Source organism: Barbus barbus (assembly GCF_936440315.1).
Source record: "Barbus barbus genome assembly, chromosome: 2".
Classification (NCBI taxonomy): domain Eukaryota; kingdom Metazoa; phylum Chordata; class Actinopteri; order Cypriniformes; family Cyprinidae; genus Barbus; species Barbus barbus.
In genome coordinates this window covers 34,416,736-34,438,370 of record NC_136730.1, presented here as the reverse complement: position 1 = coordinate 34,438,370, position 21,635 = coordinate 34,416,736, and the positions used below count along the sequence as shown (strand labels likewise).

The 21,635-nt window shown below is 36.4% G+C and overlaps 1 protein-coding gene across 1 annotated transcript in view; it reads left to right on the top strand.

Moving 5' to 3' along the window:
* Positions 1-21,635, top strand: part of LOC306881489 (B-cell scaffold protein with ankyrin repeats-like) — a gene marked incomplete at both ends in the record, with an annotated part of 111,428 nt that overhangs the window by 86,863 nt on the left and 2,930 nt on the right. Inside the window, 7 exons of the mRNA XM_079435628.1 lie at positions 7,010-7,072; positions 7,224-7,405; positions 8,657-8,720; positions 9,098-9,127; positions 9,470-9,549; positions 9,669-9,697; positions 21,592-21,599. Of these exons, the coding sequence (XP_079291754.1) occupies positions 7,010-7,072; positions 7,224-7,405; positions 8,657-8,720; positions 9,098-9,127; positions 9,470-9,549; positions 9,669-9,697; positions 21,592-21,599 (456 nt within the window). The remainder of the gene's footprint in view (positions 1-7,009; positions 7,073-7,223; positions 7,406-8,656; positions 8,721-9,097; positions 9,128-9,469; positions 9,550-9,668; positions 9,698-21,591; positions 21,600-21,635) is intronic.

Genomic DNA, 21,635 nt, shown 5'->3' with positions numbered 1-21,635 from the left:
TCAGGATGTATATATGTGAGTTAGAGACATGACTCTGGAGTGGTGTTCGAACATTACTCAGCCTTTTGTTAACTTGTTAATAAAGGTTTATCTGGCTTCAAAACCTCTTCAGAGCAATTTATTTAAATCTCCAACACCACCTCATACATTTATTAGATTTAATAAAAAATAAACAACTTGAATGATTTATTTTCACACAAAATCTGTTGCTCCATTAATGTTCAATACAAACGTATATATTTTTTTCTGCAATTATACATTTTAGGCGCAGGGAATAGCACATTTTTTTCTTAAGGTGTGCCTTTAGCTCCGTTGTACCCTATATTTAGAAAGAATAGCATGGACCAGTTTGAATGACCTAATACATTTCACATGTATTTTCATCAGAGCACATTTTACCGTGTGCACAATGCTTAAACAATTCAAGGCATGTCATTTTCCACAAACCATATGTATTAAAGTTTTTTGTTGTTGTCTGAATCGCTTTGGCTCATCATTAGCTTTTACATTTTTGACTAAACTGTAAGTGCAATTGTCACAACTGTTTGCTGGAACATCGCCACTTAATTGCATTTCTGCAAAATATAGTAGCTCATCCAAAACAGTTAATTCATGCTTCAAAACCTAGTTATTGTGTCAGTTGTGTCCAGCTAATCGGGTCCTTTAGACTTATTTGAAAACTACATGGTATGTGTGTTGGAGCAGGGTTGAAACTAAACTCTGCAGGGCTGCAGCCCTCCAGGAACTGAGTTTGACACCCCTGGGATAGATGAATGCTTGTGCATGACACTGAGCTTTTTAAATACAGACTTCAACAATAGGTAAAAAAATACTGTGAAAACGTCAATACTGTAGTACACAGAAAAAGAATATGAAAATTTTTACTTATACAGTACATTTATAGTTACTGAAATGTGTTACATGTAAACTGAAATTCAATTGCTTTTTCGTTTTTAACAGATTCCTTACATGTAAAGTCTTGTACTGAACACAAAATAATCTGGCAAATGTGACCTAAATAAACTTCTTTCGTGTTCTGGGATTAGGTCTCTGTAAAGCATCTTTAGGAAGACCAGGAGAAGTTGAGTGTCAGACGCATGCGGTATAGGTGCTCGTACCATTCTCAGAAATGGCAGCACACATTGCAATATTGCCCCCACATTGGCCTGGTGTGCCAGTTGTGGGTTAGTGTCTCATGCCTTTGGCTAAATTGAACCCAGCCTCATCCACAAAAACAGAAATGTGTTATTTCATATCTTTCCATCTCTATTATTTATGTAGTAACAGAAACAACATATAAGTTAGTTTTACATAGATTATTATAGAATTTAGTAAATGTTTTTGTTGTTATTGATATCTACAACTTCAAGAAGTAGGACAGTAGTTGAAGGACAGTAAAGCTCCCTGTACTATATACCAAGGGCACACAAATGGTTTACCTGAACATACTATTACCACAGCTCCTTCACTCTACTATTCCTCTCTAATGGCACCTTGTAGACTTGTTCATAGTCATTTGACTGTTGTTGTTTTTTTCTGCCTATAGAGGAAATGCTGAAGAATTTATATTTGCAAAGATAGTGTTATATCTCCTTTAGGGGTGACCCTGAATAGTCGACGATTCGATGCTTCGATAGGAGGAGCCCAATTCGAATCCCAATCTCACAATCGAATATTTGCGGGTGTTATGATCATGCCATTTTGGCTAAATGGGGGTGCTTAAATCTTTGATTTCACATAAAACTACCAGTTTTCTCCAAAGTGAATATACAGCTTATTAAAATAATGCTGTAAATAAGAATCTGAAAAGAAAGAAGCTTCAAATAAATATTTTAATGTGCCTCAATAAATCCAACCAACCTCTATAGATTTAAGTTTCACTTTTCATAAACTGTGACTGACAGAGGATCTTGGCGGCAGGGATTTAAATCTTTAACAAGACTCAAATTGACACAGGCATGTGAAAGACTGGATTCTTTTCGATCAGGGTACAACTTTTCAGCTGGTTTATTTGTATATTGTGTACATATTATTTATCTCGTATAAGATGCATTTGAGTTACGCTGCAGTAAAGCACTTGTAGTATAGTGTGATTATCTCTTCAGCGCGCGCAGCGAGAGCAGGACAAACAACAATGAATGCAGAATATTAATAACTATGACTGGGACTGTCATATACATAACCTTATAATGAGAACACTATTATAATAAAATGCTGTGGAGTTTTAGAGTTTAGGTGCCGTGTTTCTGCACGTTGTTGTGTGAAGAACACGGCCACAAAAGGAGTTCATGCAGGGCCGCGCAGACATGTTTATTTCTGCATTCGGGGCATTTTGTGCAGATAGCCTATAAGTCGTAATATAACGTTATGTTGTATAAATAACGAAGCGTATTCTATATGAGACAAATGATGAGTTAAATCCCATTGATTAAAAACCTGCTAATCTCAGCCTCAGACATCACGCCCACGGACCGTTGGCTAAACGTCTGATGCATGGGGCACACTTTTCTGGAAACACTTCAGGAATGTCGAAGTCGTCATCTGATTGGTTGAATTAAACCTGATTTCCGGGAGACGAGAGTGTCACGATTATTTTCGGTCCGCCGCGAAACAAAGATGCCGTGGCGCCAAACCCCCTCACGAAAGAAGAAAGCTGTTGTGTTTACAAATGTGACGGCGAATGCTTATCAGGTCAATTAAACGCTGGATTTTCAAAAGTATGTGAAATATTTAAAGTTCGCAGCATAGAAACGTTAAAATACATCCGAGAGTTTGTTATTGTGACGACATTTCCACGGCCCGAAACGTGATGCTGAACGAAACGAACTGTCGGTCAAACGGCCTCATGGGCAGGCCTTGGCCAATGAAAGCTACCATACATTCCAGACCTTCAGCCGTCAGTCTGAGGTCTGGCTACGCGAGACTAAAAACCTGCTATCAAAAGCTTCATTCTACTGGTTATCTTCAGCGCATGCAACTCAAAACAGAAATGCAGAACATTAATAACTGTCATATACATAACGTTATAATGAGAGCACTATTGTAAAAAAAAAAAAATGTTGTGAATTCTTAGGGTTTGGCTGACGTTTTAATGTTAATTATCTTTTAATCAAAACATAAAACGTTATTTACCCCACTTGTATCTGCAAGTCGTCCATTACACATTTTCCCTGTGTGTTAATGTCAGTAATTATGACTGTGTCTGACTTGACTCTTGGTAATGTATTTTGACCACGCCCCCAAACATATGATTCGACTATCAGTCGAATATCGGCAAGATTCGAAAATTCCGATTCGCCTATGAAAATCCTTAGTTGGGGACACCCCTAATCTTCTTATTGCTCGTCCACATACAGGTCCTTTTCAAAAAATTAGCATATTGTGATAAAGTTCATTATTTTCTGTAATGTACTGATAAATATTAGACTTTCATATATTTTAGATTCATTACAACACAACTGAAGTAGTTCAAGCCTTTCATTGTTTTAATATTGATGATTTTGGCATACAGCTCATGAAAACCCAAAATTCCTATCTCAAAAAATTTGCATATTTCATCTGACCAATAAAAGAAAAGTGTTTTTAATACAAAAAAAAAGTCAACCTTCAAATAATTATGTTCAGTTATGCACTCAATACTTGGTCGGGAATCCTTTTGCAGAAATGACTGCTTCAATGCAGCGTGGCATGGAGGCAATCAGCCTGTGGCACTGCTGAGGTGTTATGGAGGCCCAGGATGCTTCGATAGCGGCCTTAAGCTCATCCAGAGTGTTGGGTCTTGCGTCTCTCAACTTTCTCTTCACAATATCCCACAGATTCTCTATGGGGTTCAGGTCAGGAGAGTTGGCAGGCCAATTGAGCACAGTAATACCATGGTCAGTAAACCATTTACCAGTGGTTTTGGCACTGTGAGCAGGTGCCAGGTCGTGCTGAAAAATGAAATCTTCATCTCCATAAAGCTTTTCAGCAGATGGAAGCATGAAGTGCTCCAAAATCTCCTGATAGCTAGCTGCATTGACCCTGCCCTTGATAAAACACAGTGGACCAACACCAGCATCACTGACTGTGGGTACTTGACATTGGACTTCAGGCATTTTTGCATTTCCCTCTCCCCAGTCTTCCTCCAGACTCTGGCACCTTGATTTCCGAATGACATGCAAAATTTGCTTTCATCCGAAAAAAGTACTTTGGACCACTGAGCAACAGTCCAGTGCTGCTTCTCTGTAGCCCAGGTCAGGCGCTTCTGCCGCTGTTTCTGGTTCAAAAGTGGCTTGACCTGGGGAATGCGGCACCTGTAGCCCATTTCCTGCACACGCCTGTACACGGTGGCTCTGGATGTTTCTACTCCAGACTCAGTCCACTGCTTCCGCAGGTCCCCCAAGGTCTGGAATCGGTCCTTCTCCACAATCTTCCTCAGGGTCCGGTCACCTCTTCTCGTTGTGCTGCGTTTTCTGCCACACTTTTTCCTTCCCACAGACTTCCCACTGAGGTGCCTTGATACAGCACTCTGGGAACAGCCTATTCGTTCAGAAATTTCTTTCTGTGTCTTACCCTCTTGCTTGAGGGTGTCAATGATGGCCTTCTGGACAGCAGTCAGGTCGGCAGTATTACCCATGATTGCGGTTTTGAGTAATGAACCAGGCTGGGAGTTTTTAAAAGCCTCAGGAATCTTTTGCAGGTGTTTAGAGTTAATTAGTTGATTCAGATGATTAGGTTAATAGCTCGTTTAGAGAACCTTTTCATGATATGCAAATTTTTTGAGATAGGAATTTTGGGTTTTCATGAGCTGTATGCCAAAATCATCAATATTAAAACAATAAAAGGCTTGAACTACTTCAGTTGTGTTGTAATGAATCTAAAATATATGAAAGTCTAATGTTTATCAGTACATTACAGAAAATAATGAACTTTATCACAATATGCTAATTTTTTTAAAAGGACCTGTATATGTAGCTTTTGTTAATGGTTTTGATGTCTCTCCATGTTCAAAAATGAGCCAACTCCATAGCCTATATGTCTCCAAACTTGACTGGTTGATTGGTTTGTTCTGAACCCTTGACATCACAAGTGTTGTTGGTATTGCCCCAATCTGTTTTTTTGTTTGTTTGCTTGTTTGTTTGTTTTGTTTTTCCCACGAACCTTCTTGATTGTTTACACCAGTTACACCAGAACAATCAAACAACTTTTTTGATTGATTGGTAGACTCCTATTTTATTTACAATGGCAGGTCATTTGCCAATTTAGTAGTCATTACAAACATTTCATGTCATAGATATTTTTAGACTGTACATGTCTGACAGATTTTGAGAATTGAATTGATCGTTTTGCATGTGATAGCTCACACAGTGAAAGAATGTTTATAATTTATTAAGAGTTTCACAGAGAATTGACTCTTTAGTTGTGATCAATGAGCCATGCACATTTAGTTATTGTGCATATTGTAGACAACTGTACTTGTTTCCATACGTGCCAAACATGCAATTTGCTTAAACCTGGTCTGAAAAAGAAAGTAACTGTTGTAAAGTGATTTCACTTTATTGTTTTGAGTGGATAGATAAATAAATAGAGCTAAAGCAATTGAGAAAAAGTCCAACTAATTTCATGAGTGGTTGAAACATCCTTTACTCTGTTCACAGTGTGTTAAAGGGCCACAAGCCTTTGGGGTGTAGGAACTGCTACTGTTTTAGAGCCATATTTCTCCTATCATTATGCTTTGTGGCAGCACTGCAGTGAGCAATTTGAGAGTGTGGACTGTGTGTGAGAGAGAGCGAGAGAGTTCAGAGAGGTTGTGAAGAGTGCATCATCAGTGAGTCCCTCTGCTGTGAATACTGTGTCATAATGAGCTGGTCTTTACATCAGAGCAGTGATGGAGGTCAGGATCTATTGGTCTATGACAGCTGCATATGATACAAGTCTGTCATTCACTTGTCCAAAAATTAATTAATACAACAAACAGATCATTATTATAATATGGAAATAAATAAGGGTTAAGCTTGAGCTTAGTCACATGGAGTTTTATAACTTCTCTGCTCACTGAAACATATGTACACACATATGTTAGACTACTATGTTAGACTACTATGACATCATCTGCAACCAATCAGAACAGCTTAAGGGGCCAAGAAGGGCCAACACTGCGAATTACACGTTGTCCATCACTCTTATTTCAAAGCATGGAAATACAAAGGGAGAGAAAGCCAGGTTTTTCCATTCATTCCTACAGAGGGTCTTTCGCCAACGCACTGATCAGATTTCTTCGCCTACTCAAGGACCATTCTCAAGGGGCTAGTGTGTTGTGTCTTTGCACTCACAACTACAGCAACTTGGACTGCACAAGTGTAACAAAACCCATGATAACTGAAAATTACAGCATAACTGATTTTCTCAGGGGATGACGACAGAATGAACGAGGATCCCCAAGAATGCAGGATTGCCGCATAAAATTCCACATGATTGCAGCTAGTTTGGAAATCTTTGTCAGATCAAATGCTGGGACATTATTGTGCTCTTTATGAGTATGTTATAAGTAATGTCTTAAATGATGACCAAAAGAGAAGGTTCTCTAACAGAGGATTAACCCTAACCCACGACAGTGGGAAATGTTGACACAGTGCTCTGCAGAACATAATATGCAGCACATCATTTAAAGCATGATCAGTTTAATCACAGAGTGCATCCTTCCCTTAAATTCTATTTGCTTGCTTTCACTGATCTCTTTGCTTGCTTTCATTGATCTCTGTGTGCTTTGTATCTCATTCAATTGACTATTTAACCTTCACTGGGTTGGGAGACTGTTTCTTGTTTATCTGGAAGCATCTGCTTATTATCCAGTATTGTCATGCCTTATATCATGAAATGCACTATTAAAGTTTTTGAATACAGGCCTCCACCTAGTGGACTCTCCAGGATAATGCAAACTGATTCTCAGATGTGTGTGGTGTACCACTGCAGTGTAGGAGCAATAACTGGAACTCTAATCATGATGTGTTGTATTTATGTGGATTTTTAGTTTTCCAGAAGAAAAAGTCGCAAGGAGATGCTGAAACATTGTACTCTTTTCCCACAAGACAGGGTGAGATTTGTCTGTCAGAAACTGAATAGTTTTATATGCACTATGGAGTTATGAGTCTGCTCTCATCTTTGAATAATAATAATAATAATAATAACAAATGTTAAATCATACAGCTGACATTTTAACTGCTTTCTGGTCTCCATGGTGACAGCGAGGCCGAGGGACAGCATCTCAACCACTTATGACACCTTTGTGCCCAGTCAGCCACCAGGACTGGATGAGCTGATAAAACTTCAGCAGGAGGTGAAGATAGGCTCTCTGAGTATAGATGATGCACTGGATCGATTCAATGACTGGCAGAGGCTTCAGAAGGGAATGGATAGCATCCAACAGGTAATGGACATGGTTGACCCTTTAGAATTCCTTTAGAATGTTAATGGAATACTAATATGATACTTTTTACATTCTCACTAGTTTGTATATAGTAACAATATTTTAACAAATGCAACATATCAAACCTTGTATTGTGTTTCTGTGATGGAAATGACAATGTAAACATCTTTAAATAAAAATGGATAACTTTTTTTGTCATTAAAATAATGAGAACTATGAGAACAAAAAGTGTGGATAGTTATTTTTACAGCTGAATTATTGTATATGCATTTGTAGTAATTTCCCTTTCAGACGCAAAATGTATGGGAATTTACTAAGGTGATTTACTAAGGTTTGTGATAGTCAGGTTACTTGTATTTGTATCATTATTTATCCCCCCCCCTGTCTTAGTAGATTACCCATACCTTTTTATCATCAGCTCTGCTTGTATGTGACCCTACGCTAATTTGCGCTGCTTTTAGTAGACTGCATTGGTCATTATGGCAATTACCCGGCTGCATCTGTGTATTGTCAGTAGATCTCCCACAGAACTTCATCTGCACTTTTATGGGATTGCAGTCTCACAATAATTTGCCCTTATTAGTAAATATGGGCCATAGTGTAAAGCACTGTGATTTCATATGTGCATGAGACTGTGACAGATATTATTTATACATACAGTCTATAATTAAGCATTATTTTTTATAATAAGCAAAGGGATTTGTTATATTATTAATAATATGAAACAACATGTAAAATGCAGAAACAGAATGGTTTTTCTTTACTATTGTATCTCTGTCTCTTTTCTTTTTCTTTTTTTGAGGTTGCACATTATTTTACAGTACAATATGTACACTTGCAGTATACTTACCTGAGAAAGTAGCAGGTAGGTTAGATTTAGGTTTAAGTTGTAGGGTTAGTAGCTATTATTACCTAGTTATAGTAATTACAATAGTAAGAACATAGTACGTACATGCTGCTGTATTAAAGAAACTTTCAATCTTAATTCTTGATTTAAGATTTAAAAAAATTCTGTTTTCTAAGTGAAATAGATATGATTACTAAAAAGATAGGATAGAAAGAGTTAGCACCAAGACTGTAACATTTCTGTTATGAGGCAGTCAATCCCTTTGCATATTTGAAAAAATGTAGCTTTTAAAGAATAGTTCATTATTTTTACCTTACACAACCAACAAATCAATTTTTGATTCCTCATGACATGAAATCTAAAAAGTGCATATTAAAGCCTGTTTAACAAATTGCTTTCCCCAGGAGAAAATACAGCAGCTGAGGGCTAGTATCATCAGCAACAGAGAGGATGATGAGAGTGTCTATGGTAGGTTTATTGATACTATATAGTATATATGATCAGTAAATATATTTGAGATAAATCATTAATTTATATGTGTATGCAAAGATTTCAAGTGTAAATCAAAGGCCCCATTTTCAAGTTTTTTTAAAAAGAAATTCTGGTTGCACCTGCATCAAAACTCTTTTTCTAAGAAAAAAGCTGCTTGTGTTATTCATTTTACACAATCACTTTGCACTCAGTCCCTATCAGTTTAGAAAACACATCACAGATCAGTGAGATTCCTTAATGTAAAGATTACAGTGAGAATTTGAGAAAGAGTAAAAGAAAGTGACTTTGGATGAGCTAGACAAAATGCATCTGTGTGAGCTAACAAGCATCGTTTCTCGTTTTCTCTCCATCAGATAAAATCAGCATCATTCATCACACACCAAGTAAGTAAGAAATGCCCTGTTATGAAAGTAAGAAATTTTATTTGTTGCAGTTACATTTTCTTCTCCTTATTGGTGGCAATTAAGTTTTTGTGTCTCAGGGAAACTGTTAGACCTGTTGGCTTATACACAAGGACTTTAGTCCCTTTGTCTGGAAAACTGTGTAACAAGACTTTGAGATACAATAGTACCTTCTATATGTCTGTACTATACCATCCTATACTCCTATAGAGTGTTTTTGCAATTTATGAGATCACATCTAGAGTCTGCCGCCAATCACTAAGCTCTGTCTACTCATAATAACAGTCAAATACTTTAGTGAATGTTTATTTATTTCTGTTGTAGCTGCGTCTGCAAATGAGTGTCTAAGAGCGAGCCAGCAACCGGACACTGAGTTCTACAGTAAACCTATAAAAGGACAGAATGTGAGTTTTCGTTTTGCACATGAATTTGCCGTTTCTCAAGAATACTATAATACTTTGTTTCTAGCAAATGTTTTTACCCATTCAGTTGTCATATTTTTCATCTGTTCTTTTTTTAATAGTCAAATTTCTTCAGGAAGGCAGACAAACAGTAAGAGTATGTATTAACAAACAAACCATTTAATTTTTACTTTTAAAATAATAATAATAATATGCAAATTTTGTAAGTTTAATTCATGAATAAAAGAAACATAAAATAAATTCATTAAAAAAAAAGTTTCATACAAATTGCAAGAAAGTTTAACTGTGTGCTGCTGTGACCTTTATTGATTACATTTTCATCTTCTTGCAGTCATCCTGATTGTGGAAGCACTGATCTGTCAAAGAAATACACTAAACAGGAACTGATACAATATAGTGTACATTAATATCAACAATTTCATGGCAATTTGTAACTATTTTACATGCTAAATTGCGGGTAATTTGCATGATTTTTATGATCCCATTTGTACACGTTCATATGATCTGCTGATTGTTTAGGCGTGGGGTTAGTGGTGGACCTTCATGGTTACTTTTTTCTAAAAATCATACATTTTCATACGTCACATTGTAGGAATTCATACGAAAGTGCCTAAAATAGTGAAGTTTTCTCATTAAATCAGGTTGGTTTAACCAGTGTCAGAGCAATAATAAATAATTTTTCATTTTTATTCCATTCATTCATATTCCACTAGGGTAATAATTTAGAATAGGGAATACTATTCACTATTAACTAGTTGCATATTGGATGGTTATTAGTACTTAGAAAGAACATACAGTGCCCTCCATAAGTATTGGAACAGTGAAGACAAAATTGCTCTGTTTGCTGTGGAGTCAAGACATTTGCAAATATGATTAAAAGATGAATAGGAGACAAAACTACAGAATGTCACACTTTATTATTAGTTTCAACAAATACATGTTTTACCAAATAAAAAGAACAGCACTTTTAGAGTTCATCCCACTCATTGATGTGAGCATAAATATTGGGACATTTGAACATAAGGCAGATATAAAAGATTAAAAGCTATTATTTAGTTGCAGATCCCTTGCACACAATCACAGCAGTGAGTCTGTGACCCATAGACATCACCAGACTCTTGGTCTCATCCTTTGAAATACTTTTCCCAGCCTTTATTGCAGCCAATTCCAGTTGTCGTTTGTTTTGGGGAGTTTCTGCCTTTACTCTGCTCTTCAGCTGGTGAAATTCATGTTAAATCGGATTTAAATCTAGAGATTGACTTGGGCAATCTAAGACTTTTCATTTCTTTGCCCTTATAAATTCATTGACTGAACTGGCAGGGTGTTTTGGCTCATTGTCCTGATGCAACATAAAGCACTTCCCAATGAATCTGGTGGCATTTTCTTGAATATTGGTAGGCAATATGGTTTTGTACCCTTCCAAATTCATTCTGTTACTGTCATCATACATGAAGTCATCAGTAAAGTTGAGAGGGCTTGTTCCAGAGGCAGCCATGCATGCCCATGCCATGACACCACCTCCACCATGCTTTACAGATGAAGCTGTATTCTTGGGATCATTTGCAGTTCCCTTTTTTTCTCCACATTTTTGCTTTCCCATCACTTAGTTAAAGGTTCATCTTTGTCTCATCAGTCCATAAACACCGTTCCAAAACTCTTCTGGCTCACCTTTGTGCTTTTGTGCAAACTCTAATCTTGCCTTTCTATTTTTGGAGCTGGTCAGAGGTTTGTATCTTGCTGTGTAGCCTCTGTTATTCTATGTCAAAGTCTCCTGAGGACAGTAGATTGTCAGAGCATCACCCCAGCCTTCTGGAAGTTGTTGGTGATTTTACAGACATGTCTTTTAGGGTTCATTTTCACAGCTTTTATGATTTGTCTGTCATCAACTACTGTTGTTTTCTCAGCCAATCAGGTAGTTGTTGGTTGCTTGTGGTTTCCAAACTCTTGATTTCTACATGCCCTTTGTTTTTTCTATAGCACTAATTGACTTCCTCTTTTCTTTTAGCATCCAAATTGCTTGCTTTTCTCTCAAAGTCAGCTCCCTCATCTTCATCCTGGTTTGTGTGTGTCATCGAATGCAAGATTCAGAATGCAGAAGTAATGGATATAACTGATACGACACATTCCCTGCTTTTAATATCTGAAAAATTAATGCAACAGGACACACTTAGAAAGACCTGTGAGACAAAAGTTCTGATACTTATGCTCACATCAGATAGGGGGATGAAACACTAAAAGTGCTGAACTTCTTAGCTGGTAAAACATCTATGTGTTGAATCACCCAATAATAAAATTACATTCTGTAGTTTTGTCTCATATTCATCTTTTAATCATATATGTAAATGTCTTGACTCCACAGCCAACAGAGCAATTTTGTCTTTACTGTTCCAATACTTTTGTAGGGCACTGCATGAATGCATTAGTTTGCATGACCATATTTCTAGATCCCTTAACCCTACCCCATATCTAAACATAACTACCACAAACAACTACCTTACCTACTATCAATAAGCATCAAATTGGGAGTTCATTGAGAGAAAACTCTTAGCTAATAGTGAATATGTGTGCCCTAATCTAAAGTGTTAGCCCCACTATTGATTATTTCATTATCCCACTATTTCTTCTGACTGCTCAAGATTGTGTTGTGCATTTTTATACAGATATTTGTATCCTTTTTGTATTCTTCACTGCCACTATTTATCAAAAATCATTTAGACAATAATGTATGATGACAATTTCTTTACAATGTTGCGAATAAAGAAAATTCAACCTGAGAATTTACCATAATTCGATGAGAATGTCTTTCTAATATTTTCTGATGAATGGTTTTAAAGATATTGCAGTTACATTGCAAGTTCTGATCTTGCTATATTATTATTATTATCATTATGCAAATTTACTGCAAGAAACCAGTAGAGCCCAGTGGGGAATCTAAAAACCTGCATGCATTTCTTATAAATCCATGCCAGTCTTGGCTGTGAAATGTTCACAAGGGGGTGCTGTGCTACTAAGCATGGTAATCGGTTTTCTGGCTCAGATATCTTATGTTGTATTGATGGGCATTTTGATAGACAAAAACAAAGCTACTGCACAACCCATTGTCCCTGTGGACCTCTCAGTACCATACGGATCGCTGATCGTAAGTAAGGACACAAACAAACGTCTGGGAAAAAGCATCTACAGAAGAGTGAGGTCTTCCCACATGCTGCTTTAGTGTCAGGGGACGTGGCTCTAATGTGGCTCTGCGATTCGAGGAGAAACACCGGGAGCAGCGCTGCGCTCTGCCTGCCAACCCTAGCAGCTGGACACATTTGCATTATCAATCATGCTCTTTGTGAATAATATGTATTAAAGCCTTGCCACTCCACAGTGCTTAGATGAGCCAGTTTTGCCTCCAGAGATGATTCGGCTCCTACAGTCATGGTGGCATTTGTGTCGTGTGTTTGCCTGTCACCTGCTGCTCAGGGAAAGAGATAGGCTTTCTGATCCAGGGCTGGATCGAGCTTCAACATTCCCTCTTCAACTCTGATAGCATTCCATACAGGGTAAAAGAAGTCCCACCAGCCTGTATGATGTTGTGTCATGTTAGATCTCAGGCAGTTCACTTGCAAGAGAATTATCAGCGAGCAGCATCTAACCACTGTGAGTTGTCAAAATAAATATGATTATTGATACCGCTAGTCCTTGGTCTCTTATGGAAATCCACATCATGAAGCTCTTTCAAGATTAAACTGGAAGAGGGATGATAAACCCTATACAAAGGATTAAGTTTTCCCTAAAGTATAGCGCTTTATGAGGGGGAGTGAAGGGCAGGATTAGGATTCAAATGCACCAACAATGCTCTCATAATACCACAAACTGATAGAGATCAAACCAGCTGAGGCTCACACTCAATGGCAAAGCCAATGAGAAACCCAGACTGAGGTATCTCAGACCTCTGCCATTTATCAGCCATTTCCTTGATTTGATGTGATTAACTAACCTTTCCAGATGTGTTTGGTAAAAAGCAACTCCTTAGAGTCAACGTAAAATTGCAGCTCCTGCGGTTCACATAACAGATACACTCAAGTCCACTGAAACACAATTGCGCACAAAACTGCACTTTAGTCCCAGGCTTTGTGATTAATATCCAGAATTATACACAACTGCTTCCCCTTTGCAACCTAACAGAAATCAGGCAATTTAACAGTCAGTGGTATTCTTTCATCCCATAATCCCCCTGCATGTGTACAGTATATGTGACCCTCCACAGACAAGGGCCAAGGCCGCTGTCTGGGCAGCTCCAGTTTTTAAGAAGAGCTTTGATTTAGGGTTCCTGCCTGGGTAGAACCAAGCCATTGAATTGAGTCCACCACAGGTCCTCATTCTGCCTTAAACACTAAAGCAAGTGTTTGACAGGAACTGTAATGCATTGGTATGATTTTCCAGAGTTAAACAAATGAGTCACAAATGCGTAGTAAACTAATGCTCACAGTCGCAGTCTTATTAAAATAAATGGTACTTTCCATTAACATGTTGCTAATGGTTTGTCCTCTTATTGCTGAGTGTTTGTACTGCTAAGAACAATGCATGGAGTGATTGCTAATCAGCATACACAAGAGCCAGGTGCCCTCTTGAGTGTGTCAGCCCCAACTGCTCCTTAACAGATGTTTAACATGGAATTTCACTGAAGTACTGGCAAGAGAAAATCATCAAGTATGAGGCACTGACCTAACTTTTCACTTGTCATTATAATGCAATGCATAAAACATACTTGATATTTCCAAACTCCCACAATGGGCAAATTATAATAGGCAAGTTATCAAGTGCCTGATTTTTTTGTTTTGTAAAAGACCTACAAATCTACAAATCAGCATCAATCAAACCTAAAGAAGAAGAAATCATAATCCTGTGTCTGGATGTGTTTAGAGAGGTACTGGGAAAGCTGAATGTTCAAACACAGCTGAGCACATCTGTCTCACCACTTTTAAGAATAATATTTAGCTTACGAAGAAAAACAAGCCAAATAACCATCAATTATACTTTCTGGAGACAGTAGATTATTGTACATCAGATCTATAGCAGATATTTATAAAGGTAGTTGTTTTAATTTGATTATGACAATAGTACCATAATTCCATCTACACATGCTCATAACTTTGGTGTGATTTCTGATGCCTATCTGACTTTAGATTTCACATATGTAGGGTATCACAAAATTTGCTTTATGTAAGACTTTCCTCACACTGTCTGATGCTGAAAGGCTTATTGGCGCATTTGTTACTTCCAAGATTGATAATTGTAATGCACTATTTGTTGGTCTACCTCCTAAATCTTTCAAATGGCTGCAATATATCCAGTATTAAGCAGCACATGTTCTCGCTTATACTCCATTTAATCAGCATATCGCAGGCGTGAGGCATTCTTTATAGTCTGCATTCCTGTTCAGTTGTGTATTGATTTTAAAACTTTCACTTTAACTTACAAAGCTGTGCATGGAATGGCCCCTTTTTTATATCTGTGACTTTGTGACCCTTTACCTTCCTTCTCGTTCTCTTTGTTTTGCTGATTCTTTTAGCAGTCTTATTGTTGATTACAGTTTTTCTCAATTGTTAAAACATTATAACCAGGCTTTTGAACTAAAATTTCAAAACCATAATGCCATTTTTCAAAAAGCACACCCATTTCCCTAAACTATAAAGACTATTCCCCTGCTTTAACACATGAGTCAGATTTGGTGAACTATTACTGCAGAACTCTACACACAAATACCTACATTTCTCAGTGTTTACACCATGTGGTCATTTAGAAAGCACTAGCATTCAATATTGTTCACATAACTCTGCACAGTTTTAGCTCAATAAGCAAACAATTATCCAAGTGGAAACACTAGGAGTCAAAATTGATCACACACCAATCAGAACCTTCGATGGATAAAGGGTCAAAGTCAGCTTACAGTTTTCTCAGTGGCTTTGGTGCATTTCTCAGATCAGAAATTAAATTCTTAAAACTACTTGTTGAACCTCCACATCATCTAGTCACTTGTGTACATCATAAAAAGTTTCTCGTTCTTTTGAACAAGTTTGGTACATTCATGCAACTGATTATGTAGATTTGTCTGTGGTTTCCTATATTATCATTTACTATTGTCATGTTGCTAAACATGTATTATATAGTTCTCTGTGCTATAGTCTTACCCTTCAAAACATCTAGTCATTAGTTCATCGTACAAGTCATTACGGTAAATGCTAAATAGTTGATATAGTTGTCTTAAACTGTCAAGCATATTTTCTACACATTTCTATTAAACTTTTAATAAATTTGGCATGAATTGTTCAAGTGAATCTTTACTTTCACTAATGAAGAAAATATAGATCAACCAATGACAAACCAGTTCTCTGTAATAGCTCAAAGGTACATCTCATCTCATGAACCTTCAGTTGGAAAGCATATATAGACAGAGGACAACACAAGTCAAGTCACCTTTATTTATATAGCGCTTTTAACAATACACTGTAACCGATTTTTGTAATTTGAACAGTATTTTACTGTAATATGCACAGTAAGATACTGTAAAATGTATATGCAGTATTTTACTGTAAACTGCGAAGGATTATGGGAAAATATTTGGTCACTACAGTAAACTACTGTAAATTTACAGTATTGAACTTGCCCGCGAAAAACTGACCAATGAGGGAGGTTTTATTTTGTTTGCTGTTTGGTGGAAGCAGCAGTAAAAGGACAAAAGAGACACGTTGCACTGTTAACTGGACAAAAAGGTTAGTATATTATTTATGTTTCTGTTTTATGCAAAACTGAGATATTTTAAGATGTTTTAACTTGTTAACAGCAAACTAACATTATTCATTTTTTCATGTTGGGAGTTGGGGCCTTTTTTTCTGACTGACAGCCAGATTAACGCTGCCATAACGGTGATAAAGTCGACTGGTGAGTAAATTAAGGTCACCTATATTAGTCAAAATAAACCTTAGTCAAACCCAGAAACACGTTTGTAGGTTCTGCTGCCCTTTAATGCAAGTCAGTTAATCTGGTCAGTCGTTACTTAACCTTAACTAACTAACTAACATGAAATAACGTTATTGAGCTAAAGTGCGTAGGCAACACCACTGTTTCAGTGGAGATTTTAAACAGTATTTTCAAGTACTTCTTTTGTTTGTTCTTTTCAAGTTTCTAGTCTAGATGTCGTCTACAACGTCTGAGGTGTATTTTGGGTTACACTTTATTTTGATAGTCCAGTTTAGACATTCTACTAACTATAAGTAACCTTGTAGCTACATATCTACTACATGTCAACTAATTCTCATTAATTTGCAACTACATGTTTACTAACTCTCAGAGTAGACTGTTAGGTTAGGTTTAGGGTTAGTAGAATAAGTTGACACATACTTGCAAAGTTTCTCATTGTCAGTATGTTGTGGATCCATCAAAATAAAGTGTTAAAAGATATTAAGCAGGCAGTCTACTAATACTTTAATGACTACTAGTTGACATGTATTTGCAAAGTTACTTACTATTAGTAGAATATCTAAAGTGGACTATCGAAATAAAGTGTTACCGTTTTTTGGAGCCTCTTCTTGTGAATGCCATAGCATCAATGATAACATCAACTGGTAAGATAATAATGTCAGTTAGCCGAAGTTAACGATCACAGAGAAGCATAATATCTTTTGTACACCTGTGAAGTGTAATTCTCTTCAAATGCTATTTATTGTGTACCAATGTTATATGTAACTTTAGAGACGGTCCCTATTCAGTGAGACGTAAAATAAAACCGCGAGCTAACATGAAATACGGAGGAAAACTGAGTTAAGAAATAACACTGTTAAGTACATCTTTTGTATTTTATTTTCAAGTTTGTGGTCATGTTGTCTGCATCGGAGGAGTATTTGTGTCTTTTCCTGTGATTGCCGTCGTAACAACAGGTGAGCTTTCATCAACTTAACTAATATTACTAAAGTAGCCAAATTAGCCACGGGCTGCTGTTCTCCACTAACTCGCAGAACGAGTTTACTTTTTAAAGAGAGGAATGGGCTAGCAATATATTAATATAGTAAGTTTTGCTAGTAAATTTTAAAAGTGTGGTAACACTTTACAATAAGGTTCATTAGTTAACATTGACGTTAGTTAAAAACATTAGTAAACATGAACTAAGAATGAACAATACTTCTACAGCATTTATTAATCTTAGTTAGTGTTAATTTCAGCATTTACTAATGCGTTATTAAAATCACAAGTTGTGTTTGTTAACATTAGTTGATGCACTGTGAACTAACATGAATAAACAACAACTGTATTTTCATTAACTAACATTAACAAAGATTAATAAATAGTGTAATAAATGCATTGTTCATTGTTTGTTCATATTAGTTAATACATTAACTTGTTACAGGGCTGACGAGAGGTGAGACGTACGGATCCATTTGCAAAGCTTTATTGTAAAACGTGGTCATACAGGCAGGGTCGGGAGACAGCAAACAGGTATGGCAGAGGCAAGACAGAGCAATCCGTGGAACAAGCGAGGGTCGACGATCGGCATACAAAATCCAGACAGGGCAAGGCAGAGAGAATAATCCAAGAACTCGGGCAGGGTCAGACACGGAAAGGAAAACAAGGCAAGACAAGACTATGAAAACTAAGAACGCTTTGTAAGGTAGCAGGCTAACATTACTCGGCAGTGAGCAATAGCAAGTCCCAGACTTAAATAGTGAGTGAGTGATTGTGAAATGATAATCAGGTGTGGGCGAGATAATGGTGAACAGCTGTGCGTGTCGTCAGTGCAATGAATTGTGGGAAATGGAGTCCAGTGTGTTGTGAGTGAAAAAGTCAATGTGGTGAACGGGTGACCTCTAGTGGTGGTTGACCGGGAGAGCATGGACCAGATTCGTGACATAACTAATGTTAACAAATGACACCTTATTGTAAAGTGTTACCAAAAAAAAAAATATTTTATTAAAAATGTTTGTTACTGTACAGTATTTTTTTTTTTCTGATCATAAACTGTAGTAACACTAAAAGGGTGTTGTGACTCTGTCTGTTACAGGAGATTTCTCCAAACAAAAACAGGATCCTGAATATGAGGGCAGAATCATCATACAGCCAGCTGTCCATTTTACAGAAAGGCAGAATTAGGTAACCCAAAATACATTTTGTTTTACATTGTATTTACATTCATGCATTTGCCAGATGCTTTTATCCAAAGCAAGTTATATTGTATTTAAAGTAAGGGATCACGGGGCACAACCTAACACTGTTATACTTTCTTAGTTTGTGTAAATCCATGTGGGGTTCGAGTATAATTTTTTTATACACTTTAGGTTCACACTTGTCTAGTACAAATATGTTGCGTTGTTTCATAATTACAATGTATATGTTTTTCATTATTTTTCGTGACAGCATGCCCCGTAGGTGGGGTACATTGTAACATGTGATGAGCACGTTGTAACATAACCATATGACAGCTTAAAATGTTATCGGATATAATGAAAAAAATACACAAGACAAACTAAAATAAAAGAAAATTATTAACTTTTTCAAATAAAATAATGATGTTTTTTAACAATTAAAACTAATCTAATTTTGAAGTTTGACAATGAAATCTGCAACCATGCTTGGGACGGCCCTGATTGCAACATACAGCTAGGTATACAGTGTAGTTCAAAACAGAGGAAAGCATGAAGAAACGCATTCAAAAATGATACACTCCCCTCACTCCACAAACATCTATCACAGGACACAGGACACAAGACACATAAACTAGCCATTTCTTGAAATAATAATTTCTGAACATTAAACATTGATTGTCAGTATTTATTCACTTGCTTCTTGTGGCTTCTCATTAAAACTTTACTTTAGTAACATTAGTTAAGTTAATGAAAGCTCACCATAACATGGTGATATATTATACATGCATGCGGCCTCTTCTATCTTAAAAAGCCTTGATTCGGTATACCATGCTTCACTACGTTTCATTACAAATGTAATATCCTGTACTCATCATTGTATTCTATATGAGATGGTGGGTTGGACATCATTAGCTGTATGTAGAAAACATAAAGCAATGTTAGATAAACTTCCAGCTTATCTCTGTACTCTTCTTTGTCTTTGTTCTGGCAATTACCAGCTACGCTCTTCCAAGTGTTTTCTTTTTAACATACCTTGAGTTTGTACAGAACTGGGGAAAACTGCATTTTCATATTGGGCACCCTGGGCATGGAATAATTTGCAAAAAGATCTAAAACTAGATAAATGTGTGTCTATTGGTGAATTTAAAGGCATCATAAAGAGAGTGGTATTGGAAGCTTGTGATTGTTTTTGTTAAGAGGATATGTTTAAATATTGTTGTAATGTGTACTTGTATTTTATAATTGTCTTACTGTATGGCTGCTACCTTGGCCAGGTCTCTCTTGTAAAAGAGATTTTAAGTCTCAATTAGATTCCTGTTTAAATAAAGGTTAAATAATAAAAAAAATAAAATGCATAAATTGTTTAAATTGCATCGCTAATGTCATAGAATAGCATAGATTAATAATAGCGGGGCACATTGTAACGCAGTGTTATAACGTTCCCCGTCTGTGCAACTTGAATTTAAAACTGGTAAGTGTCTTCTGCTAGTTAGCGAAGCATTATAAAACTATCTAAACTGATAAATAACAGATTGGAGATTACAATAATAGCAGATTTGTCAAATTTTAAATGAATACTAAAAACTGAGATGACCAAATTTACTTCTGCCAGAAATTTACTTCTACTTTGGTATATTAAATATTCAGCGACATCTTCAAAAGAGTTTTGAATTTTGGTGCTCTTTATTCTCTACATAGTGTTGATATGGCAGCTAGTAAATACTGTAAAGTTGGTTATGCTGGCATGTGTGGAAATATTTAAACCATGTGTGTTACAACTAACCCTGTGTTAGTTTGTGACCTGCGCTCCCCTACACATTTTATTAAGTTATTAATTCCCTGGGAATCAAACAGGCCCTAGGGGTGGGCTAAGGGGGCTGAAACCCCGAATGTTTTTATTACCATGTTTTGTGCGCATCAAGTTTTCATGCGCATTAAAATTATTTATATTAAACCAGCACTTAAACAGCAAAATGCAACAGCAAAATGCAGCTGCTTCAGGTATCTTTAACTTACTATAGCCTATAAATTCATAATACCAATATCCCCATCTGACAAAATTAGATTACTGTTACTGTATAGCAACAAATATAGATTTTTAATCATGGTATTATAAGCACAGATTTTCTAGGACGCACACATTTAGAATGACTAGATTATATGAACAGATTGGTTAGCATTTAGCATGGTCTGTGGCAGACTTTACTAAGTGTCAGGGCTACAGAATTCAATAAACAAGAAGTTAATATTAAGTTATTTAAATCGTGAAGAAAATATAGTCTTTTTGCTATAGTCATCTCTGCACACAACAGTGTTTCATTACTGAAAGAATTTACCTTTTTTGAATGCCTTGAATCAGTGATTCGTTGATCCATTCATAAAAACTGTTTCTTCATTCCTGACTGAATCAGCAGTTTTTAATGAATTGATTGAATAAATGACTCAATGGCTCAGTCATTAAGACAGTGGCTTGCTGACACGTACTGGTAATTTTAGTCTCATTTTTAAAAGTATCATTGTATTTTTTTCTATCATTACCTATTTTTTGGGTATATATTTAAAACATTAATTTCATAATATTATTTATGCAATTTGTAAGTGCAAATTATAAATAATTATACTTGTCGCTTTAAAAAAAATTAAGCCACTTAGCCAATGTAAAGGTTAATTTTCAGCATAACCTGTTTTATTTGACTTGTATCCCATGTTTTCTAATACATAAATTAATGTCTCTGGGCTAAGCCCTGGGTATCCACTCACCCTAGAACCGCCCCTGGAATCAAACCCATTAATTCAGCATTCTACCACTTTGCTCTACAGATTGACAATGGATTGTAAAAAATGGAGCTTTAATAATTTGAATGTGATGGATTATCAACTAATTATGTACCTTCCCTTGTAGGTGCGTAGGTGCGTTCCCTTTTTATTAACATCAAAGTGCATACA